The sequence below is a fragment of the Engystomops pustulosus genome, chromosome 4, assembly GCF_040894005.1.
Source record: "Engystomops pustulosus chromosome 4, aEngPut4.maternal, whole genome shotgun sequence".
In the NCBI taxonomy this organism is placed as follows: domain Eukaryota; kingdom Metazoa; phylum Chordata; class Amphibia; order Anura; family Leptodactylidae; genus Engystomops; species Engystomops pustulosus.
The window spans coordinates 104084902-104112020 of NC_092414.1; the positions used below are offsets into that span (position 1 = coordinate 104084902).

Genomic DNA, 27119 nt, shown 5'->3' on the forward strand with positions numbered 1-27119 from the left:
GTGTGTGTAATGAATAATTCCAATATACTTTCTGTTTCAATTCCTTATAGTTCTCTAGATCTCTGGATAGAAATCTGGCTATGCTTGTTTGATGGACACACAGGTGCACAAGTCCTTATTATCACAGATAATAATCTGAGCCGTGTGTCATGGATCAAGCACATGTGTGATATCACATAGACAATTTTTTATCAACTGGAAGTGTTTGTGTTTCTTGGTGCCAGGGTGGAAGATGTTAACTGTTAACAATCCCGTCAGGAGTGATTTTTATATATAAAAATTGCACCCTATATTCCCACTTTAAACATGAATATCACCGGATCCCTGGCCCTGACACGTTTCTCATACATCCTTGGCCATAGAGGTGCCACCCTGGGAGGACGTATGAGATAAAGGAACCTGATAATATTTGGAAAGACATGGCAAGACTTAATATTAAACCTATTTTTCATTTCTCTATGTTGTTTACCAGACTTCAGATACACTGCTCACTGCAGGAGAAAGAAGGAGCAGAAAAAGTCACAGAGAAGTTGCTTTACCTAACCCATTTCTGAAGTGTGACATATCTGTAAATCACACGTCGGCTGTGGGTGTTTGGCAAGGCTCACCGGCTGAGCCCTTTCCATACAACGTAACAGTAACCAGTAACACCCACAGTTGATGCTGGCCCCTATCGTATGTGTCAACCTACGACAAGGCTGAAGGACGCATTTAAATCCTGTCTGGGAAGTCATCAGGGGGCAGCAATCGATTACCATGACAACCCCGGGTCATACAAAGACCCAAGGCTGTCTAATTTTAACCCATGTATTACACTGTACGATTTGCGTAAATTGTAAATTGGGGATGTATAAAATCCCCATATACTGCCATTCTGTAGTATGGCAATATATGAAAGAATCAATCAGACAAGCTAGAGTTAAAGTAACGTCCCAAAATGTCTGCCATTTTGAAAAATGTTAAAAATACAATAAAAGTGATCAAAAAGCATTACAGTCCGTATAATGGTTGCATTGAAAACATCATCAAAAGTTGCAAAAAATTACACCACACACAGATCTGTACACCTAAGTATGACTAAGTTATTAGCGCCAGAGGATGGCAAAATTATTATTTTTTTTTTATTGTACAAGAGGTTTTAATTTTTGTAAATTTGGGACACACAGTGAAAGCTGTAGAATTCAAGCCCACAAGAAAACGATGCAAATGCATTTTTTCACCAATTTCCCTGCATTTGGAATTTTTTCCTGCTTCCCAGTTTATGGTATGGAATAATAAATATTGTCACTAAATAAAAGAGTTATGGATGTTTGAAGGTGGGGGAGTGAAAAATGAAAACGCAAAAAAGTTCACTATTACCACATGCGCCATTCATTTCTGCAATAAAATAAAACTTAAAATCTGTAAAAGAATTAATTAAAATTCCAGAAAAGTAATTGATGGTGCTGATGTGGAGCCTAGCTATGGTTGGTCTCTTTCCTTCTAGGGATAGTAAAGAACTTTGACAGAGAATGAGAAGGCGGTATTCCATGTCAAAAAGGCTTGGGATATACCAATATGCACTAAAATATTGTTACAAAATTCTGCTGCAACTAGGCCAAATAATTAATAGTATAACTTAGACAAGACAAAATTGAGATGCACCAAAATTATCATCCAGCATCAGCCACTGTGATAGATTTAGTTATGTCTAGGCTTAGTTTACACTGTCTAACTATGAAACAGGATTAGTAACTGTGCTCCTATTTGAGTGGAACCAGTATTTGCCTTGGTGTCGATACTCCATCACAGATGATCTGCTTCTACCCTATTGGAGTATGGAAATGATATGAAACCATTTATTATGTTATATTTTCTATAGATTCCACTCTGTTCTGTGTTATTCTCCATGTGTTCAGAAAATTTTCCACAATACAAAAAGCTTTTCACCCATGATGTTGGGGTAACCTGCTGTAGGTTAACACTGTACTATTCTGATGCAACTTTAATTATAACCCGTGGATCATAAAGTTGCTCTTGACCTTATGACTATTGCAAAACTTTTAACCATGTTTTCCCATAGCCTTTAACTGGCACTGCATTGTGACTGAGATTTTGCCTCTATTTTTGTTCAATAGCTGTGACTATCAAGACATTCTTTTGCTATATTCTTCTCCCACATCATGTAAGAGAGAGTATTTGTAGATGTAGTTGGGATTAGTTTTAAAATATGCTTTCAGCTGATTAAATATGGAACAAGTCATCCAAGAGAATTCCCAGGACCCCTTTCCTCCAGTTTTCAAATCATGACACTTTAATAAATGTGCAGTATTTTGTCTTCACTTGTCTTTGATATTACCCAATGTACCCATGTTGTAATGTTGTATGTACCAAAAACTACATCAGGGTTGCTTGTCCCAGGGGACCCTTTGAAGCTTATATTTAGACAGGTTGACTGAACTATTGTATTACATTATACATCTATACATAACTTCCTAGGAATATGCCCAACCACACGAAAATGTAGAAGCTCACGGACATAAAGATATTATAGATCTCTAGTGTTAGCTATAAAAGCAACAGAACATCTATAAACTAGATGTGCTCCTGTGACAGATATAAGCCTACTTGAGAGAATGTTAAGAGGAGTGTGTATTGCTGATCAGAAGCTGCCAGGAGGCTCAACTTCAGACAACTAATAAAGTGGTGCTAAAGTTGTTAGTTGTATAGTTGTACACTATATGTATATGTAATCACTAGATGTAAGTCAGTGCTGTGGTAGCTCTGCAGAGCCAGAGGTCAATCAAAGCAGAATGGCTTTAATCACAGGGTTACGATACAGTCCACAATTACGACACCATCTCTTGGTGAAATATGTTTTATAATTTCAAGTTTCATAACTTAATGGATAAATAGGAATTAGAAAGCATGTTGTGTTGATTTACTCACAAATAGACATGCTTAGTAATTTTATCTATGGTAGAAAAGAAACTGAGATGTTGACATAGACATGTAATATTTATTGGGGATATTTTTTATTTATGTGTCTTCTTAGAGGTTGTTATGTGTTGAAAAGCATGAATGTCATTGAGGGATGCGTGTTTCATGTATCATTACATTTACTTAATAGCTGTGTAACACATTATGGTGAGATAATGGTGATTAATTACCCAAACAGTGTGTCAGTGATAGATATTCTATAGATGAACATGAAGTCAGACTATAAGATCATGCATTATCTGTTGTGCTATCTGCTACCCATATTATTAAAATGAACTATACAGAACCTTTTACAATATTTTGAAGTATACAGTAAAATTACAAAATAATAACTTAGAGCATATTTTACTAGATTTTTATAGCTTTAAATAATATTCTACAATGAAATACAAAGCCAATTTCAGAGCTATGGTCTGGTAATTATATGAACTCAGACTGCAGATCCTATGAACAATCACAAATATCTGCACTGTTTTATACTGCAAAATGACAGACAGCACCATGGAGACCAAAGGGAACCCATTATACTCCTAATTTCCATTATGGCACACTATTTCTATCATATAACAGATTAAATCGCAATATTCTTTCTTTTTCTTTTGTTAACGTATCCTTACACTGTGTGTGGGGCTACATGTGGGGGCTTCAGATGCCAAAAGTGACATCTTCAGAGTCAGATCAAGAAAATAATGTTAAGTACCTAAAAGGAGTTCATAAGAAGTAAAGCATTTTCAGAACTACTCAATACTGTATCTAGATTTTACTTGGCACATGTGGATGACCATGTTACAGTTTATTGCAAAATATTAAAAAATGAAGATGAAACTTTGAGTAAGTCTATAAATACACACCATTATTTTTCTTATACAGATGCGAATAAAGGATGTGTAATACCCCATTCTTACCCACTGCAGCAGCATAATAGTATAACAGTATGATATATAATAATATAAAAATAATGCTGGTCATTAAAGTGTAACCGTCACTTTAGATCATTTTTTATATAGAGTGCGGGGAAATGTAGTGAACATTTTTCTTATATAACACATTCTGCTTAGTTCATAAAGAAAAACAAGCTACTACCTCCCACAGCGATGTGTATTTCTCACATCTAACCTGGGTTTGGTTATACGGCTCTGAGAAGGTAGGATTAACCCCTTTCCTTTCAGTTTGATGTTTGAAAGTACTACTCATAGCATATTACAGCCAGGGAGAGAGCAGGAAGGGTTAATTCTCTGAAATAATGGTTAATCTTTAAATTCCTATCTCTAAATATTTACTGCTAGATCACTGTCTGCACAGATACTGGAAATGATAAACCACATATAATTAGTAAAAACTATTTCACATGTTATGAGTGCATTATAGGACCTTATATAAACTGTTGTGCATGTATCTCCTCTCAAGTATGTTGTCTTCCTCCAACATCATTCTTATGATACTATTCTTTTTGTTCTGTTTTCCTATGATTTAGAGGCTAGACATATAAATATACCATGTTTATGGCACTTAATTAGTCCTATTGGCACAGCTTTTGTAAAATCATCTACACATGTTTGTATTTTTCCCACCATTGTTGTAATTTGAACACAATTTACAATATAGAAAGGGTCCTTCCTTTAATAATTGTCACTGCACAGCTTGGCACCTTTTACTATTTCTATTACAGAAAGAATAGAAGGTAAACAAAGTTCAGAGTAAGAATGGCAATGTGTAGTGTGTGCACAGACGCCTGGATATGTTTTTTGTCCTATATGGGCTCAATTAAGCAGAACATATTTAGGACTTCCTTCCGTGCAATTCCCTATTGTTCCATAATGTCTTTTCAGGTTTAAAAAATGTAAAAATACAAAAATCATGAAATGTTTCATGATGCACAGCAATATATTATCTATCTGTGTGTGTCTGTCTCTCCGTCTTCCTACTTATATATGGTCTATTATGCTAAAAAGAAATTTTTAACCATTTTAAGTGCCACTACAGAAATAACATTTCAACCTTCCAGTCAGGTATTTCTGATATGCAATGTTTTTTTTTTTTCCTAGATCTTTCCAGTTGCTGCTCCATTCGATGGTGGTACTCCTTTAACCTTATGCGGTTGGGATCTGATTTTCAGGAAAGATAATTTTGGATTTCAATATGCCTCAGTTCTCATTGGGAAAAGTAGTTGCAAAATAGATGTAAAAAATAGCAAACAGAACAAGTAAGTAGTTTTCTTGTATTTAATCATATTTGAAGTATTCAAATAGTGCTGTGTAATAATATTAATATGCAACAGCCACCAAACAGCAATGTGTGATTATATACTGGATAAAGAGGGCAGATCACCTCTCCCAATACATATGTTAGTAAATACTTGTATACCCTAAACATTTTTGGTAATGTTTTCCATAAATGTGTGTTGTGCCATTTCTCTGCTACATATTTGCAGAGAAACGCAGAATAAATTGACCACCAGGATTTATTGTTCCTATTGTCAAGGGGTGTCCCTATACAGTCAGATACTGGCAGTGGGACTGTATAAATGTACAGGCGGTCCCCTACTTAAGGACACCCGACTTACAGACAACCCCTAGTTAAAGACGGACCCCTCTGCCCAATGTGACATCTGATGAAGCTTTCTGAATGCTTTACTTTAGTCCCAGGCTGCAATGATCAGCTATAAGGTGTATGTAATGAAGTTGTATTGATAAGCCTTGGTCCCATTGCAGCTAGAATTTTGAAAATCTAATGGTTACTGGGGCAAAAAAAAAATTTGTCTGGAACTACAACGATAAAATATATAGTTTCGACTTACATACAAATTCAACTTAAGAACAAACCGATGGACCCTATCTTGTATGTAACCCAGGGATCGTCTGTATACATAATTTCTATTATATAGATTAACATAACCAGCTATGGGATGAGGGTCAGAAACCTAGTTAGTTTTTTAGATAGGTGGGGGTCTCAGATTTGGGCCCTGCAACTATGGAGTATTTCTGACATATAGACAGTGTATGTCATAAACACTTTAGATGAGAATAATCCTTTAATAAATTCACCAAGTTATGACACTCTTGTTATATATACGATTTTAATAGCTCTCTCTTTCGTATTGCGAGATGAGATGCCTCTCTTGCAACCGAATCTTATGGATATGGACTTTTTTCACAGGTGATATGCCACATTTTCCTGTGGGATTCATATTAATTCACTAAAATGTAGGTAGTAAGTTATGTAGGAATTCCTTATTGGCCTGTAACATGACTGGCTAAGTGAAAACTGTTCTTATGTGGCTAATGAAATGTGTTATTGGGATGAGCTATAAATCAGAGGAAATATTCCTTGTCTGGCAGTGTTCAAAACTAAGATAATTTAAGTGACCCATATGCAGTATAATACAATGGGAATAATTAAAGTAAAATACTGTGATCATTCAAAGAGAATACTATGTAGAATGTAACAATGTTGTGATCGTCATATAATAAATACTATTCTGTTGATTGTTGAGCTTCAAGCTTTCTGTATTGCACCAGTCATCTGTTTGCATGTGCCACAGCAGCCCCTTCACTGTTTACATTGCCCCTTAACCTGCAGCTACAACTTGCTGTGTCCCATTGAACAGCTCATCAGTTGGGTTGCAGAAAGCTGAGCCTCTAGCAACAGGATATTGATGACCTATACTAAGGAAAGCCCATCTTTATTGTTATTTCATAAAATACTGTCTCCTTTTGGTAATAAATCAGTTTTGTGAGTTATACTACAATTCAGATTGTGATCTATTAACATTAGGATATCATACATGCAACCGACTTCAAGATGTATAATGGGCACTGGATTTAGTAGTGAGGTACCATGAAAGTTCTTGATCACAAATAAACAAACTACACTACTTTTTCACATACAGAAAAATAATTGTCAAGATTTTTGACACTATAGTCTGCCATGGTTACTGCTAGATTCAAATAATTCTGTAAAAATCTTTTTTTTCCAGGTTGGTTTGCAAATTAGGCCAAGAAGACTCTGTCAAATTTAATGTAAGCAGTAGTGTGTCAAATAAAAAGAAGGTTGTCCATTTTAACACTTTCTCTTTTGTTGTAAGTACAATCCTTTTTGAAATTCCCATGCTGACAGTACATTTATATATGAAATATATGAATATCTATTTGAATTACATTGTTTATTTTTGTTTATTAGAATCCTGTTGTAGAAAGTGTTACACCAAGCTATGGACCACAGTCAGGAGGAACTCTGATTACACTGAAGGGACATTACTTGAACAGTGGACAAGATAGAAATGTGTATATTGGTAATGAAATCTGCACCATTAGAAGGTAAATATGATTGAACATAAGGTGATTGAGCTGACATCCCATACACATGAACTCTGGTAGGAGCCAATGTTGGACTTCTAGCAACTGTTGGCTCCTTTCATTTTATAGTACTAAACCAAAGGAACGCTAGGTACATTGCTGTAATTAATGCTGTGTTTTGCGGATCCCAATCACATATTTGTTATAATACCTGCACCACCCAGGACTTTGCTATTTAGAAATTATAATGCTACATATTTTGATAATTTATTGATATATATTTATATTATCTTTCTCAGGCACCAGTTGCCACTGCAGTGTCTATAGTTATGCTGTTTTTATATAATCTTATTCCTCTCATCCAGATGATGCCTGCAACTTGAATCAGTAACCATAGGTTAACATTTATTTGTTTTCTGGCCTAAAAATAATTCTTAGTAAGGTACTTATTTTTGCCATACACCTTAAACAGCTGTGTGCTGAATTCTTAAAGGGAAAATCCAAACATAAATCACCCAGTATTACACTGGTGTCGTTGCTGGTGTGAGGCACACCCAGCCTAAATGAGTTATAATGTGTGTTTAAAATTACACCGTGAACATTAGCTGAGGAGAGTACCTCAAACTATCTATAAAGTCTCTCTTCTGTAAGATAGTGCTGGTGTATCAGGGATAGGTGAGTACAGTGAAAGACCTATACTAACACAAACATGAATATCCCACAGAACAAGTCTTAAAAAACAAATGTTAATGTTCTTACTGTGTTGAGTAGATTTCGGTTGTCTACCTTGCCTTATTGGATTTATTGATGGTTTGTCGTGATCCATGTGTGCACTAAGTAATAAGGAGGGATCATCTACTTCCTACCTAGGGGGGCAGGCAATAGGAAGGGACAGCACAGAAATGGATTTAGCATCAGGGCTCGCTGTCTGTGTCATATGTCTGTCTGTCTCCAGGCTCTGCATTAAATTGGCTCTTAGTGATGTTATGAAGCCAAACAGGTAGATAACAAATAGTAGTCAGAATGTAATGGTTACTATCAGAGGGTTTGTGGTACATTTTTGTAAACAGGTTGTCTGTGAACTGGGGGGGGGGGGGCAGGAGCTTTCTGTGGACTGGGGGTTGCGGGAGCTGTCTGGACTGGCTGTGGACTGGGGGGGTGGGAGCTATCTGTGGACTGAGGTGCGGGAGCTGTCTGTGGACTCGGGGGGCAGGAGCTTTCTGTGGACGAGGGGTGGGGGGCGGGAGCGGTCTGTGGACTGGGGGTCAGGGGCTGCCTGTGGCCTGGGGGGGGCTGACAATGGACTGCGGAGGGGGTCGAGCTATGGACTGGAGGAGAGCTGTCTATGAACTTGGGAAGCTGACTGTGGATTGGGGGCTGTCTATGGACTGGGGGGATTGCTGGAAATATGTATATACTGAGTGGTCACGTGCTAGGGCTATCTACTGTATATGCTGAGGGGACATTTGCAGGGGCTATCTATATTTAGAGGGAACAGGTGATCTATATACTGAGTGAGAATGTGCTGGGGCTATGTGTATACTGAGTGGGCACGTGCTGGTGCTATCTATATACCGAGGGGACATGTGCTGGGGCTATCTATAAACTGAATTGGCATGTGCTGGGGGGGCTATTTATATACTGAGGGTATGTATTTATATACCGAGTGGACTCATGCAAGGGCTATCTATATACTGAGTGGGCACGTGCAGGGGCTATCTATATACTAAGGGGACACATGCTGGGGCTAGCTATATACTGAGTGGGCACGTGCAGGGGCTATATGTATTATATATATATATATATATATATATATATATATATATATATATATATCCTGAGTGGGCATATGCTGGGGATAGCTATATACTGAGGGGACATGTGCAGGGACTATCTATATACTGAGTGGACACATGCTGGGGCTAGTTATATACTGAGGGGACATTTGCAGGGGCTATCTATATACTGAAGAGTCACATGCAGTATAGTAGGGTCCTGTCAAAAGAGTATAGTTTGTCATGGCTTAAAAATATTATGGTCAAAAAAAGAAATTGTTATATAATGTTACGTATCGATGTGGGAATGGACACCTGTGGGGGGCCCTGGTTGTAGGAAAAGATCTATATATTCCGACAAGATGGATGTGAGGCAATCTATGCCCAAGATAATAGGTCTGCCCAGTGAGTTTGTGGGAGACTTATGTATTTTGGTAGGATTACTTTAGTAGGATTTTGATTATTGATACAACATGCTTCCTTTTTGCTTTTTCCTTCATTTATGAGATTGGATAGTTCTTCTTTAAAAACTGTGGTGTTGGTCTTTCTGGAGTTTAGCTACAATCACTATACTCCCCTCTTTATCCATGGGGCGGGTAATATTCCTGTTATATTTTAAATACATATCATAGTGTGTTGAACTCTTGCCTGGCCCCAAGAAGTCATCTATGTATCTACTTATTTACCCAGCTATATGGTCCTTATCTTCTCCAATATCTGCCATTGCTGGAGAGTTGTAAATCCTCTGATAAGCATTTGATGAAAGACAGTTTCTCTCAAAATCTACACTTTTTGCTGATACGCATGTAGTATTTAAAGTACGTAGTATGTTAAGTAAGGTAAACACCATGGCCCACACAGGGCCGATTGTAGCCGTTTTACTGCCTGAGTCAAAAATTGAAAATGCCGCCCCCACGCCTGAGGATGCTACCTCACACTAGTAATCACTCAATGACACAGACACTCGTGACATGCTCCATCAGGAAGAGGACTTCTTTATAATTTCTCCCAGCCATGGTTAATCTCTGCTGAATTCAGTCAAATGTCTTCAGCTTCATGCAGCACAGCTCCATACTGCACCCCTAAAAAAATAACAGTCACTTACAATATAGTGGATCATGTTCCTAAATACATATTATATTCACAACACGCCTGAACACACTATTCCCCACATAAAACATCCTTTATATAGTCTCACAATAAATTATAGTATCTACCGCACCCACAATTTATTATATATTCCAGACTGTATTACACTATACTAGACTATATTATATAATACACAGCGTCCCCCAGTATACACAGCCTCTCCAATATACACAGCCTCCTCCAGTATACACAGTCTCCCCAGAATACACAGCCTCCCTGGTATACACAGCCTCCCCCAGTATACACTGCCCCCAGAGTAATGCAAAGTGTATACAGACATGACACCCTGTACTTACCTCCGGGCTACAGCCCCAGCGCTCCCCTGCAGCTCCTAGTTCTCTCCCGCCAGCAGCTGCTTTCTGTATGTATAAACACAGGCCGTCATGCTCTGCAGAACAATGCACATAGGCACGCTTTTCTGCACCACACGGCTCTTCCTATCAATTACATCAGCGCCTAATTGATTTTTCAGGTAATACGGACTTGTCAGTGTTTGGCAAGTCTGTACTAGTGCAAGTGATCCGTTGACCCCAAAATGGTCCGCCAGCTTCCACAGAACTTCATCCCGCCTCATGGCAGATGCGGCCATGAGGCCACATTTATTAAAGTGTTTGCTCCAGTTTTCTAAATTTGCACTGTACAGAATGTGATAACTGATTGCACATGTATTTGTGAAATATTTGCGCCATTATTGAGTCTCGGTTGCACTATGTCTGCCGCACCACACAATAAAGGGGTGTATTATTGTGACTTGACAGAATTGTGTTGCACGCTCTATGTTAAAGGTGCACATAAAATGTTGGTGCATACTTCTGAACATTGCAGATTACAACATATTAATAAAGACCATGCACCACTTTTGATTAATTTGGCGCACTCCACAAGTGCTCTACTTTTGATAAATGTGCCCCAATATGTGCATACCTATTGCAATATGTACCGTAGATATAAATGAATATATAGTTCCTAAGAGTTTGACTTTCTATTTTTGTATTTTCTGTACTTTCTGTTTAATGTATTTATTTTCTTGCACCTCTTACAGTGTATCCAGCACTGCCATTGAGTGCTATACACCTACAAAGAAAAGTAACACAAATCGGATTATCCTAAAAATTGACAGTGCTCGTCGAGAGGCAAGTACTTCATTTACATATAGAGGTGATCCATCCGTCACTAAGATACACCCAATCAAGTCTTTCCTGAGGTGAGTACAATCATATTTTGTGAGATAAAGTATTGTATGGTAAAGTTAGCACTGTTGTTCTGTGTAAAGATTGCATATTTCTATAGAGTATTTGTATGGTTATCACCCTAAAATGCAAAATGTATACTTTGCAAATTGCAAAAGACTAAGCTAATGGGTAAATCAAGAAAAAAAATGGTTGTCGATTCTGCTTGCGTCCTATTAGATGGTAGCAATGAGCATACAACATTTACAAGAGATTTTGTCCACAATTATCATATATAGTCTGGAATTTTTCATTGACAACATGGGATCTTCCCAATTTAATTCACTCTGCAGTAATATATTATAAACAGTGAATTTATTGCTGCTTTTATTACATCTAGACATTATCAATAATTCTACATTTGAAGGGTGGGTAAATTGGCAGCAATTTAATGGGAGGTAATACGTATTTCATTCCAGAGTGGTGAGTCTATTAGTATTAACAGATTCCTTCCTGAATAGTTTACAATATGTGGTACAATCTTGAGAGAACTGCAGTGACTCTGCTACTTACTAATGTGCCTAGAAGATGAGATATGTGTAGGGCATAGCAATACATCTGTCATGAAAAAGTTATAGATACAAGTAATACAGAGATATTTAACAGAATAGGGTTAATTTATTAAGACTATAGTATTGAACAGCAGTCATAATTTTCCCACTGCCAGTGTACTGCAAGATAAAAAATATAGAAAACAGGCAAAGGGAATTACAACAAAGGTAAATGTTCATGGGTTAATATCGTAATAGAAACCCACTATCTAGTAATATCCCTATACTGGTAACTGCACCTGGTCTAATACCTCCATATACTAAATATAGAAACCAAAGGTACCCCTCAAAAAGAGGAGAAAGAGGACAAGACTAATTGTTGCAATATGAATAAAACATGTTTATATAAAACACACATTAGCACCATGGATGAGGTGCATAAGGTTATACAGTACAGTGACACAGAGAAAATGCCATCAACCCGGACAGAAATGGAGACAATGCAAGTTACAAATAATGTCAAACAATGATGACAAGGAAAATTGAATTTGGTATAATGAACCTCTGGCAGAAAGCATATGTAGTGTATGAAAAGAAACACCTTTGTACTATAATGACCCAAGTGTGGTCAGCCAGATGGTAAATATCAATCCTTACCAGTAAAAGAAAATGCTATGCTCCACTGCCCGGATGATGGCGTCCCCGGCTCTAATTAAGCCTTCGTTGTGGGGTTGTCCCGGTTGACGGCATTTTCTCTGTGTCACCGTTACTGTACTGTATAACCTTATGCACCACATCCATGGTGCTAATGTGTGTTTTATATAAACATGTTTTATTCATATTGCAACAATAAAGACTTAACTTTTATTCCAACATCATAGTCTCATTTACTTAGTCTTGTCCTCTTTCCCCTCTTTTTGAGGGATACCTTCGGTTTCTACCTTGCACTGCAAGCCAGATTTACTAACAGGTTCCATCCTCCTAGTATATCCGAAAGTGTGCTCCCCCACTTAAGTGAAATCTCCGCCAGTTTAGACCTGTTGGAGATTTCTGATAATTTCCATAAAGACTATAGTAAATATGGTGAGTGAATGCTCACACACCCATCTCTCCCCCACCCTGGGGTGGAAAATTGAGAATTATGAAATAGGGGTTTTAACATGCATGTTAAATTCCCCTCAATATGTATTTGGAAGCTACACATGCTAATTCCAAAGAATTAATTTGAACTTCTGACATTTTTATAACAAACTATTTCTTGCCATTGACAGTGGAGGAAGTACAATAACTGCACATGGAACAAATTTGAATGTAGTAGCTTCTCCCCGAATGGTTATCCAGTTATCAGAACAAAACATACAGTACAATATGGTAAGTATTATAACACTTTATTAACTGTTGTATAATTATATAAAGTAAGCCTGTCACATTGATCATTCAGACTTTTATATATCAATGTAGAAGCTTAGCACATTTGGAGATGGCTATATATATATATATATATATATATATATATATATATATATATATATATATATATATTTATATATATATATATATATATATATATATATATATATATATATATATATATATATGGGAACCTGTCAGCAGAAGTGGACTTAATAAATCACTAGTATGTTCCCAAGCAGCTTAACTCCTCCCTGATTGTGTTTATTTCATTGTCCAGTGTGGAGGCATCACCCAGAAAATCAACTGACTTCAGTTTTAATCTCTCTGCCTCCTTGACTTTACAACCAATTTACATCATCATTTTTAAAGATGATGCCACCACATTAAACCTTCAAAGAAACAAAAACTAGAAGGTATTACGTTGTGTTACAATATACTGCTAGTGGTTTTTTAGGCGGGTTTCATTTAATGTGATAAGGTTTCATTTAATGTGATAAGGTTTTATATATTATATATTATATGTCTAATGTACTTGTAAAAAAAATATTTGTAAACTAAAACTAATCACCTATTCTTAGAGCCCAGTGGTTTGTGATTGCATGAAGCATGGTGTACCGATGATAAACACTGTTCTAAAATGAGATGTACTATAGCATAAATCCGGATTGTGCACTGCAGTCTTTTTAACCTAAACCTATGGTGCTCTGGTTCTTACACATACTTTCAAAAATATACAATTGACTGTTATGTAAATCGATTACGGACACATGTAAACTTTGCTGAGTACATGTGGTTATCAGCCAGAGACAAGAGAAATTTGAGTGACAGCAGCCATTTCATCAGTTTTTCCAGCAGAACATTGTGTAAATGTATCTCTTTGAATTTGTTGTATTTAGGCTACTGTATATCCTAATGGAAAACAGGATCAACAAAAATGTGTTTACAGCATGAAAGTGGTTGGTTTTCTCTGCAACTCCACCAGTTTAGAGAAGCATTTCCCCCATTCTACGTCCGTGGGGGACGGGCCTATAATAGTAATCATAATAATAATAATAATTTTTTCTATAGTGCCATCATATCCTACAGCGCTTTACAAATCATGGGGTCCATATACAAATATAATAAGATATTACAGTGTAAGTATCTATTGTATACGGAACCTCTATAGAACTTATTTGTGAGAATGAAATTGCATAATGCTGAAAAAATAATCAAGAAAATTTGTAATTCTATATTATTCTTGTTGCTAATAATGTGTTAATGTGGTAATTTGAAGTTTTTTTCTTTATTACCTGCCTGTTAGAGACAGGAAAGTCAGACTTGTTTACCAAAAGTAATGCAGGAATGTAGCCGGCCTAAAAATAATGTGATATGGAAAAAAACAGAAGCACTTCTCATGATGCAGAACTAAATAGAACATGGAAAAACCTCACAGGCAGCCAAGATTCTGTACCTCATCCCAGTGACATAGTCCAAGGCATTTTGGAGTTCTTTTTATCAACCTGACTTAATGTTACCAAACTGTCACAGTGTCCCGCCCTTTAGGGCCATCTTTTAACATGATAAAAGAAGGGAACACACATTTGTTTAGTTACAGTATTTGGCAGACCTCTGGAAGCAATGAGTCAAATATTTTTCATCGAAATAACAGTGATGCCATCTAAAGTGGCAGACTTCAAACTTTAAACACCCTACTTATGATGTGCTGGAAAATACAGCACATTTATTTTGTTCAATGAAAAACTAATATTAAAGGGAACCTGTCACCAGGAGACACATTTTTAGCCCTCCCCCAGTCCCCACAGAGCATAGCACATACACTGCCAAAGTGTTTTTGTATTAAAAATTGGTTTTACAGAAAAAAAAGATATGTTATATTGTACCTTTCATTAGCATCTGCTGTGTGACTAGGCAGTTGCCAAATGGGAGGGTCTGGGAAGGAGCAGTTTCCCCCCCACCCTTGGGGAAAAGCTTCTCCATGTGACCTTTTCAAATATATGAAAACACCCATCACTGGGCTTAGCGACGCCCCCTGCTCCTCTACAGCCAATCCCGAGTGTGGGGTGTTATTCATATATTTGAAAAGGTCACATGTTTCCCAAGGGTGGGGGGAACTGCTCCTTTCCAGCCCCTCCCAAAAGGCAACTGCCTAGTCACACAGCAGATGCTAAGGAAAGGTACAATATAACATATCTTTTTTTCTGTAAAACCAATTTTTTATACAAAAACACTTTGGCAGAGTATGTACTATGCTCTGTGGGGACTGGGGGAGTGCTAAAAATGGCTCTCCTGGTGACAGGTTCCCTTTAAGAAATTAATGAATGTATAACCCAGAGGTGAGGTTTTAGGGGATGCATAGGTAACAGTTAGACCCTTTTCCCTCTCCCACAAATCAGAATTCTAAATTATACTAAGGCATATGGTTCCTGTATAGAATGGGTTCTTGTGGAGATAAATGGTCATAATTTACTAGTAGTTTACAGGTTGCATCTGTAGTTGCTAGTGTGGGCATATGAGGGATTGTTTTTAGCAGAAAGATTTGTATTTTCCTACGGGTTAATTTTTGTGGTAAAAATAGCATGATTATTTATATTAACTCTATATTAACTCTATAATAACTCTGTCCATACAGAATAAAACAGCTGTTTTGCTGCGTTTTTTAATTAAAACATTTACACAATTCACCGTACAGTATAATAAACATGATACAAATATTCTATAGGTTAGTACGGGAGATACATGTACAGTTTTTCTTATATTTTAAAACTTTAGCAAAAGTGTTGCCATATTGTGAGAGTTATAACTTTTTATTCGTCAATCAAAAGAGGGTTATTAGGACTTGTTTATTGCGGGAAAAGGTAACTGTTAGATTGGTGCTATTACAGGGTACATCTGACTTTTTTATTGTTTTCTATTACAATTTTTTTCGAGGTATGAAGCACTAAAATTGCAATTATTAATTAGTTTTTATTTTTTATACCCCTGATAATATGGTGTGGGGATTTGGCCCAGTAGAGACCGTGGTAGCGGGGTGCTGGGATGCAGTTCAAGACAGGGACACCAGGGTACAGTCCAAACAGGTCTCGCCTGCGTTTATTGCAGCAAAATAAAACCAGCCTTTACATTCAGGTATTTGAATAAACAAAAGAAAACCTACCCGTCAGGGTGCTAACTATACACAATAGTCCACTAGCTCACACTAAACAAAAGATCGCGTGGCTGCTCCAGACCCACAGGTCAGAGCTGTGTCCTCTCAGCCTCCTTCCACAGAGAGACAACCCACTCAACTCTGCTGAGTCATTTTATCCAGGCTAATTAGGCTGTTCCCATCACCTGTGTCCAAGGTGCTGGACAAACCCACCTCAGCACTAAGGCCTTGCATAGAAGCAAAACCTAGGGGAAACATACCGCCCATCCACAGTTAACCCCTTCAGTGTCTCACAATGGGTATAAAAATGGGAAAGATGCTTGGCCAAAGTCGCTATGGAAGCGACAATACCAATTTTGTGTTTGTGGGGGTTATTTTATTATATATATAAATATATAGAGAGAAATGGGTTGTTTATGTGTTTTTTTTTTGTTTTTTTAACTTTATTTTTTTTTTTTTACTGTCTCACTCTAGGGGACTTACACTGGGGATGCCTTGATCGCTAATACAATACATTACAGAACTTCTGTACTGTATTGTATCTGCAACATTCCTGCCATTGCAAGGCAGAGTGGTTGTTGCGAATACGTCCCAATATGTAGCTCGCAACCTTTGTGGAGTCTGATCAACCCCACAGCAGGTCACTACACAACACGGGGAACACTGCAGCGGTAGATCCTGCCTGGTAAGGCAGGAGTTAATTGTTTAATGTGATGTCATTCCATCAGCCAATCACACCTGTTATAATATTGTATTGTAAGCTGGGATGTAATTGGAGGAGTAACCACCACCTGACCAGGAGCTGAGGAGAAGTGACGGTTGGAGAGTGCCAACGGTCAGTTCTGTCAGTCTAGTCAGGAAAGACAGAGAGACCAGTCTGACAGGAGTAAGTCAGAGATCAGAAGACTGACAAGTGTCAGTCAGAAAGTCAGTTCAGCCAGAGTAGTGAGGAGAGACAGAGAGCACAGTCAGTCAGGAGCCCAGTCTGACAGGAGACTGACAAGTCTGACAGAAGACTGACAAGTATCAGTCAGACAGTCAGTCAGGGAGTCTAGTGAGGTAGATGAGAAGAAGACTGGAGTTAATCAGTCAGTCAGGTTAGTCTGACAGGAGTCAGTCAGAGGAAGTCTGACAAGAATCAGTCAGAAAGACTAGTCAGTCAGACCAAGCAGTGAGACAGTAGAGCTCTGAGGAGTTAGTGAGAAAAAAGAGGTATCATCCTACCTTCAAGGGTGACATCTGAAGTAACCCAGGACAAGCTGAAGCATCCTACTAGGACACAGCTATCTCCCAGCCTGCCCCAGCATCCAGGCTGGTGATCAATCCCTCTGGTTCCCACTTCAAGTGCATCCCCAGCCTGTTACCATTGTTAAGATTCGTTGGACACGTTATCCACTGTTCCTGTTGGTTCCAATAAAGAACTGTAAGTTGTTTTTAGACAACGTCTGCCTCCGTCTGCTCCCTGCTACTACAGCTGTCACCATCACGGGCACCCTACCCACTAGACAGGGACTCATACTCCAGACCCTAAAGGGTTGCCCCCAGGGAGAACCACTATAACAGTCTCTCCCTTATCATTTCTTGCCAACACCACCTGCTGGAGACCTGCCAGGCTGTAGGACAGCCCTCCGGTTCCCATACCAAGCACCGTGACACTAGTGTGCCAGGCCGCAACCGCCAGCCACTCCGGTATTCTGGGCCCCGGCTGTCTCCAGGTCCAAAGAGAAAAAGGCTAGGCCCAGGTGGGGGATGTTGCATATCTGTCAGTGATTTACTGACATTTTGCCTATGAGACCGTTTCTTGGACTGGGCCTCATAGGTCACCATACATGTCATTCCTCCAGTTGCCATGGCAGCCCCTCTGCACCACGGCATACTGCAGGGGGCTGTTCCCTCTGTCACTCTCCTTAGCTGCCACATTTGTACTCGATCACAGCAGTTAAGGTGTTAAACTGCCGGCAAAGAGCAATCTCCCCGCCTGGCAGACACAGCAGGGACCAGACTATGTGAAACAACCGATTTCCTGCTGTGGATTCTGATGACAATAAAGATTGTACTTATGTGACAACGGCTCGCTGATTAGAACAATCTATATTCTCATGTGGCATCAACCAGTTAAACATTGTAAACAAGTAAAACATGTCAATATGTGGTAATTGCTATGCATGCATCTCTAGGCTGCAGAAATGCAAATATGTTTTCTCTTTACTAGAGGGGTCCCAAGTTTGCTCAAAATTTATTCAAAGCCCCTACACATTTTTAAAAACAGCCATAAAAAAAAAACCTTACTGCGACTGCCAAGCCACTTATTGTGTACATGTTGGAGATTTCCACATGCCTTATTCATTTGTTTTCACAGATATAAGACACAGTGGCTTACTTTCTTCATCCCAATTAGAACTCAGATAAACAATGCACCCATGCAATATTGCCGTATTGGAATGAGACAAATGAGTCCTACAGCTTGCAATCATTGGCCTCATTCAAATTTGCGGCCATATATATATGTCCCCATAAACGGCAATGGCGTCCCAGCGGCGGTACGGTTCCACGCGTTCCGCATGCTCTATCTTTCCCCATGTGTGCGGCCATGCCGTGCTGTTTTCTATAGAGAGGGAAGGGGGAGCAGACTTAAGGTATTTATAAATACCATGATATCTTTACAGTATGTAGTGTATCATTTTAATATAGGCTTCATATCTACAATTTAGTTTCTTCCATTCCTACTGCAGGAAACAGTCACAAACATATAAATAACATTTATCACCTATATGAATGGGAGATGAAGACAAATGAACAAGAGTTGGCCAGGCAGTACCTTTTGTTTAGCTTGGCGTTGTTGCAATTCCAAAGATTCATGGGAATTTAACTCTCTCGAGCTTTTCTGTGGTCTTTGATATTGACAAAGAGATCTTTTTCAGTTTTCTCCTAACACAAACACACAGTACAGGGGAAATTCAGTTTTTCCCATTAAAAGATACTTAATTCAATCATAACCAAAGGTGCTGCTTTGTGGGCAGTATTCTAATTGAGTAGCCAGTAGATTAAATTACAGCATTTCCTCATTGTTCTGCAATCCAATATTTCTTGAAAACTAAAACCATCGTATTCTTCAATTGCTAAAACCAATTTGGAGCTTAAAATGTCATGTCAAATCACATAACAGCAAGGTCATCGCAAATGAGATTTTCCTGCCCCTACCAATCAGTCATATTGCATCACTTCTAAAGAGCATTATTAGATTTTATCATTCCATAAGAGCATCTTCTGTGCTGACCTGTCTGGTAAAATGTGTGGTCTGCACCCGTGAACCACTTCTATAGAACAGCCTCAAAGAGACTTACATATACCACCATTATTAATTTAAAGGACATCGCTACTCTTCAGTTGATAACAAGAGTAATGAATTCACCAATAATACAATATAAAGAAGGATTACAGAATATTTCAGCCTGTCACAGTTCAGGAAACATGTGACCTTCCTCTAAGAAGAAAGGCCTGGGTATCAGCATAGGGTTTGAAGTCCACTGACTGTAAGAAAATGATCTTTCTTTGAGCTGCAATATTTTATTTAGAAGTTCTTTATACAACGTCTGCCTAAATTAAGAGCCCTTTATGAGGACAAATATCACCAACTACTTTCTTAGGAACAGTCTTTCCCTATAATTGTCGGGTGTCAATGGGATCACCCAACAAATAATCAAATGCTTGATATATATTATTGCAACAAAACAGAGGAAGATGTCCAGTCAGCAAATTGTTTCTAATGCAGCAGAAATTATTACTACAAAATGCAGCAAAGGAAAGTGTAGTAATCAGGAATGATACATTTGTTCCCAATCAACACATGCTAGGTGAATTTTCCATCCAAAATTGGGCCCACCATGTACATCATCAGCTCATGCACTCGAACCTTATTTTTGCTTTGTTTGATAATAAAGAGGAGATTTACTTTTTGGATGGGCCTTATCGGCTATGGTTTGACATCTGTCTGATGCCCTTATTAAGTGCAAGCCAAATCTCATATTTGTCAAGCTAATGTAAATTTACATGTGCTGATTTAAGGAGTTAAAAGTTTATTTTATTAGGCTTTTCAACAATAGAAATTTTAGTGTGGGGCACCCTGGGAAACAAAATTATCTACAGTAATTCGGCAAATGTTGGGGTGGGGGAGTTTTAGTGTGGAGAAACCATATGACAGTTTCCATTTAAGATGACAATTTTTTCAGCTACACTTGAGAGATTTACATTACAAAATTTAAGAGGAACTTTCAGCCCGTTAATCAATTCCAAGTATTTGCATCCTTTACTAGGTGCTATTTTAGTATAGTTAGAATCCATATTCTAGCTCCCATCATTCCAGAGTATTAAATGTCATTATCTTCAGATCACTACTGTCATATGGGTGAAGTCAAGCTCCTTTAGCTCAGGACCACAGTAGAGGGCTAAATTAGCACCAAACCTAATTTTAGCACCAAACCTAATGCTAATTATCACAATTATCACAATTAATGCTAATTATTGTGATAAAGTTGTTCCAGGTCTCATGCAGGCATCTGACCCATCTGAAAGGTCCTCTTCAACCAATAACAAAAAGCACATTTGTAATATTAGTTATAACTCACTAATGGTTCTATAAATGTAAGTCTATATTATTATTTTGGGGGGGTTTAGAACTTACATTAATGAACCTTAACGGACCTTAGAAATGTTTCCCCAGATCTGTGTGATTACTGCCACCTCCAGGTTGAAGAATAAAAGTTATTGAAGAATAAATTAACTACTGAAAAGTGATCTTTACCGGACGAATATTAGTATACAAAGAGCTAAATGGCCAAATAGTCAGTGTGCTTTTTTAAGACATAAAAAATTGCAATAAAATAAAAAAGAATCCTTAGGGACTTGTCAGAATTTAAGTTAACTGGTTAAGGATCGGGCCCTTTCCTGTTTTTTCATTTTTCGCTCCCCACCTTCAAAAATCTATATCTTTTTTATTTTTACACGCAAGAGCTGTGTGATGGCTTGTTTTCTATGTAACAAATTGCACTTCATAGTGGTGGTATTTATTTTTCCATGCCATGTACTGGGAAGCGGGAAAAAAACTCCAAATGCAGTGAAAAGGGTTGAAAAAACGCATTTGCGCAATTTTATTGTGGGCTTGTATATTACGGCATTCACTGAGCGCCCCAAATGACATGTCTTTTTTATTCTTTTGATTGGTACGATTACGGGGATACCTAATTTGTATAGGTTTTATAATGTTTTCATACATTTACAAAAAACGAAATAGCCTCGGGTCTTCGGAAGACCATCTTTTTGAGGCTGCCGGCAGCTTTGCCGGCAGCGATCGCTGTGATAACACCCGTGATCGGTGCTAGCACTGATCGTGGGTGTTACCAGTAAGTCTTTGCTGCAATATGCAGCAAGGACTTACCGGCTATGGAGAGGGCTCAGCCCAGGAGCCCTCTCCATGCGGCGGGACCCGACCCCCGCCGTGAATACACGGCGGGCGGTCGTGGACCAGTTAAAATACATTTTAAAATGACAATAAGCGATACATTTATTGTATATATTATACAATAGACCATCCATTTGCATCATGCATTTTTTATATCTTTGGCTACAAAAACAAATAACATTGTTCACATAACTGTTTGCCTTTTAAATTATTTCACATTTAATGAATATTAGAACAGAGACTGGGGATTAGCTAGAGGCAACGGTGGAATAAGAATTTAGAAGCATTAGAAAAAACCTACTTAAAATGTTTTAATTCTGTGAATTAATAGTATAAATTGATAAAGTTACATACTGTTTGTCTTCATCATATTTTGTACCCTAATAAAATTATTACTTGAATAATGTAATCATAGTACAGATGTTGTGAATAATGTTTATTAAATATATTTTATGTTTTGTTATGAGCAAATTTTGATGTATGACCTTTTATGACCTATGACTCAAATGTCCTAATATAACCTATAAAGAGAGGACATGTTAAATAATTCCTTGCCCAGAGGAACCCGTATAGATAAATATATTTGTTGTTACTTCTACATGTCTATATGTATGGATTTCACTTCTTTTTCCAGAGTTTTTTAAACATCCAGTCAGATATAGATAAATGAAAGGTTGCAAATTAAAACCACCAACCATTAACCACTAATAGAAATACTTTTCATGTTTAAACCAGCGCCATGACTTTATAGACCCCAAGCTGTTCCAAAGCAGTACACCTCATAATCTGCACTTCTTTTGTGAGCTTGTGTGGTAATGTGGATAGAGTTCATGTCCATGACTAAGTCTTTCAGTGAAATCTAATATGTTAAAATGCTACCTTTCTTTAAGGCAGCTCCTTGCTACTTCTTAATAGAGTTTTACAATGTGTAGACCACAGTTTTATATTATGTTGTGTTATTTGTCTGAGTCATCTTGGCTTTACAAAAGGAAAGGGAACCGATTTCCTATTAACTGTTTATATCTCTATGGTTGTATAGCTATATATCCTGATACCTTTTTGGCTTTTGTAGTCAAGTTTTTCCCCCAACTAAGGCCTTCATGGCCTTCATTGTTCCACTGAGCAGCAGTATCATTGCATATTTGGGTTAATAATAATAATCTTTATTTATATAGCGCCATTAAAATCTGTAGCGCTTTACAAATCATATGGGTTGAAATGCAGTCATAGCTGTGCATGAATTTATATCATGTAGGGGTATTCCAAGTTAGGTGTGTGATTTTTAAGGGTAAAAATAAGCAAAAAAATAAGCAAAAAAACATCATCTATTTGATGCCATAAATATGTGAAAGGTACAAATTTAAAGGAAACCTACCATTTGATTTCATGCACTATGAACCAAACATACCTTGAGAATGCTGTAGCTACACTGATGCAGAATCATATCTGGTTTAATCCCTGTGCTGAGTAGTTTTGCTGAAAAAACAATTATAACATTCAGGACCTTGGGAAAGCTGGATCCACAATACACATGAGCTTTCTGAACATCCAAGACAGGACTGGATCCAACCTGCACTGGATCACTCATACACAGCAGCTGGGGGATGGTGCAGCAATTGATTATTCTGCCTGGCAGGGAGAACAGTGATTGTATCATCCTCTGGTGCAGTGAATAACTAATGAGAAAGGAAAAGCAAAGAGCCAGGCACAGAAGTGACAGGGCTTCATTATAATAATTTTATAATAGTTTTTTCAGCACAGGGATTAAACATGATATGAATCTGCATCAGTGTAGCTACAGCATGTTCAAGGTATGTTTGGGTCATAATGCATCAAGTCAAATGGTACATTTCCCTTAACCTCTCACTCTCACTTGTCTCAAGAGTAGGTGGTCTCCAGTCTGCATGTATAAGAAATGTAAGGCTTATTCTGTAAGTATGCCAGAGAACTTGAAATGACTATCGTAAGGAGTATCGAAAGGAGTAGGAATAGAGTTTACATCAAGTTGTTTACAGCCTTTTGCCCATAGTTCTATTTCAATACATTAATGTTGATGTGGAACAATGATAATATATCTTTTAGGGAACCTGTTTCTTAAAATGCATTCCAAGCTTTAACTACCATTTTACAGAGCAGTAGCTGAATAGATTGATAGATGGGAAATTATTCAGTTATCAAAATATTTAAATAAACTGTATATTACACTGAATCCTTTCATACAAAACTATAACTATAACCTGCTCCGGTATTTATGGTATATATTCTACGTCATACCTACTGTTCCCTTTAAGTTAAATTATCTATTTTCTCTACTAAACTGGGAAGTTTCACTATAAATAAAATCCCCAGATAATAAAAAATGCTGTGATATTCCACTGTTATGACACACAAGAAGAGGCTCCCACTGGGTGGCAATTAATAGTTTTTGCTCTGTGTGTGGTTGAGTGATTAGTTATGCATTAACTGTATGAGTTCACACTCAGCAAGGGGTTTGTTGAGAATCATCCGCTTCTAAGTCTGTAATCACTGAGAACTAAACTTTGACGCTAATAAAGTCTTTAAACTTAGCTATAAAAGACTCTCAACTGGTGGGAAGTATCTTTGTAAGTCTTTGTAAAGGTTAACAATGTGAATTATTGTGATTTATGGTCTTTTGTGGTTAGGGAAGACGTCAGCAATAGAACAAGGTTCTGTGCTACACTGGGTTATCACTGGCAGGATCGATGTACAATTGTAAAAATAAAATGGGCACATTCTATTATATGTTTTCACGGAAATTAAAGCTAAAAAGTATTTTAGAAAAAATATTGTTTATGTGTTTAGACTACTCATTGTCTTTAAAGTTTTCAAATAAATAGGCTCCTCAGGTATGATCTCCTTTATGTGTTACATAGAGCAATTAGTATTTAGAAAGAATGTTTATATATATGTTTTTTTGTGAAATCTGTTTGTCTTTCTAACTTTTTTCTATTTACTTTTTCTAGACCTGTGGTTATAAATCTTCAAATGAGATAACCTGCTCTTCAACCCCATCCTTAAAAGGGTTGAATCTGACACCACCAATTGTGACGCAAGCTTTTTTCATTTTCGATGGAGCTAAATCTTCTACTTTTGAATTCATTTATGTAAATAATCCTGAATTTAAAAAACTAGATAAAACATTGGTGATTTCGATGGGAAACATTCTAGAGATTAAGGTACAAAAGACATTTTATGGATTTTTAATGTTATCTATCTTGATTATTTGTTTTAGTACATATAAGATAATATATTAACAGTTTCATAAAAGTACATAAAATACTTTTACCGCAATATCCACAGGAAAAGCACAAACCAGACATACACCAAAGATTTTGTTTTGGAACATTTTAGCATCATTCAGATGCGTTTTCAAGTGACAGGTTCACATTAACCATTGTTCTGCAGGAACAACAGGGTGAATTCAGTTAACCATACACAACTGTCTTCTTAATACATCACCTCACCTAATCAGCCAATACTGTTCTACATAGTGGAAGAAATTGTGATTATTCCAGCAACTACACCACCTCCACACCAGGTGAAGTGGGGGGGGGGGGGGGGGCACAGGGCATTCCTGCCCCGTGCCTGCGCAATTTAAAAAAAAAACAGCAAACACTCACCAGTGATTTTTTTAATGACCTAAAAGGTGCTGGAGGTTACATCATGCGGTCTAAGCCTCAGGATGTATCTGCCATGACAGAAGGGGCATATCTTTGACGTATGCCAGGGCACAAGCCTCCGTATATGATAAATCTCCCTCATTATCTCCATTCCTCTAAGACCTCCTGCTTAATTCTATTACCATGCACTCTTCTCACAACCGTCTCTAGGACTTCTCCTATGCATCCCCCATACTCTGGAATTCTCTACCATACATTATCATTCCATAGGATCAAAATCTATATTATAATCATTTTGTGAATGTTTAATTTTTAATTTCTGGTGCTGATCATTTTGGTTTTAGGGAGTTAATATTGATTCTGATGCTGTAAGAGGAGAAGTGCTGAAAGTTGGTAACAAGAGCTGTGAAATAATTCAATCCAAATCAGATTTTGTTTCTTGTGCTGTTTCCAATGACTTGATGAAAAGCAACAGTGAGTTTAAAATAGAGGTATGTTCCCTGAATATTTGTCTGTGCATTCTGCCTTTTGTTAAACTTTATGTTTTCGTCATGAATTCATTTCAACATTTTTACTGAAGGTCAGCATGTTCTCTCCTCTTCCATCACTTCACACTACAGTGTTTGTTCAGCAGTTGTTTGGCCATTGTTGATTAAAATTTCCAAATGTCTTTTTACGTAAATCATAAATAATTAAGCTGCAAGCCTGCTGTGAATTACAAGTATCTATCACTTGTAGCATGTGTGGAGCGCAACTGTAATTATGTGAAGAAGCAGCACAAGGCAGGTGCTCTGCTGGCTGTAAAGACTCCCCACAAGGCATTCAGCCCCATTGAAAATGCAGAGAACACATACAACCTATAACAGAAGCTTCAGCAAGGAAATTTGATTAAATTGTTGCCTTTAATGTGGGTTAAATTGCATTAGGCACCTTGGCGTAAAGGTTTCATTGTACTTAGGACATAAAAGAATCCACCTTTAACTGTAGTACAAAGTTTTGTAGGGGTTTAAGAAAGATCTAGTCAAAAATTATTAATATAGGGCTCGCCCAGTCTCTTTATTCCCACTTCTCTTCCTCTTCTCATACCTCCCTCTTACCCCATGAATGTGGAGTTTTATGAAGTTTCTCAGTATATGGGCAGCGTATCATGCAAATTCTGTGGCCTATCATTGTTAACAGCAGTTTCATCAATAGTAGTGTTTAGATTGTCAAAATGACTTCTTATAATCTTATTTTAGGCAAACGTAAAGCTTTTTAAACATGTATTAGAATATGTTGTTTTTTTATGTTGCATGATATGTAATATGCTGTTTTCATATTAGCTCCTGCAGGAATCTTCCTCTATTGTAATTGGTAAGGTGAAGGTCCAACCAAACTACAATTATACAGGAATTATTACTGGGGTTCTGTCCTGTGTTTTACTGGTTTCAGTCGTTCTTATCATATTCATATGTGTCAGGAAGAGAAAACAGCTCAAAGGTAATACACTTAAAACACTGTGGTTCAATTGCTTTGGATTCCTCTGTTTATTTTAGAGGATT

The 27119-nt window shown here is 37.5% G+C and overlaps 1 protein-coding gene across 1 annotated transcript in view; it reads left to right on the plus strand.

The window, feature by feature from the left end:
- MET (MET proto-oncogene, receptor tyrosine kinase) overlaps positions 1–27119 on the plus strand; it is a 105518-nt gene that overhangs the window by 55559 nt on the left and 22840 nt on the right. The window contains exons 6-13 of the mRNA XM_072146953.1: positions 5025–5182; positions 6956–7058; positions 7159–7295; positions 11241–11402; positions 13190–13289; positions 24922–25134; positions 25923–26069; positions 26901–27057. Coding sequence (XP_072003054.1) covers positions 5025–5182; positions 6956–7058; positions 7159–7295; positions 11241–11402; positions 13190–13289; positions 24922–25134; positions 25923–26069; positions 26901–27057 — 1177 coding nt within the window. The remainder of the gene's footprint in view (positions 1–5024; positions 5183–6955; positions 7059–7158; positions 7296–11240; positions 11403–13189; positions 13290–24921; positions 25135–25922; positions 26070–26900; positions 27058–27119) is intronic.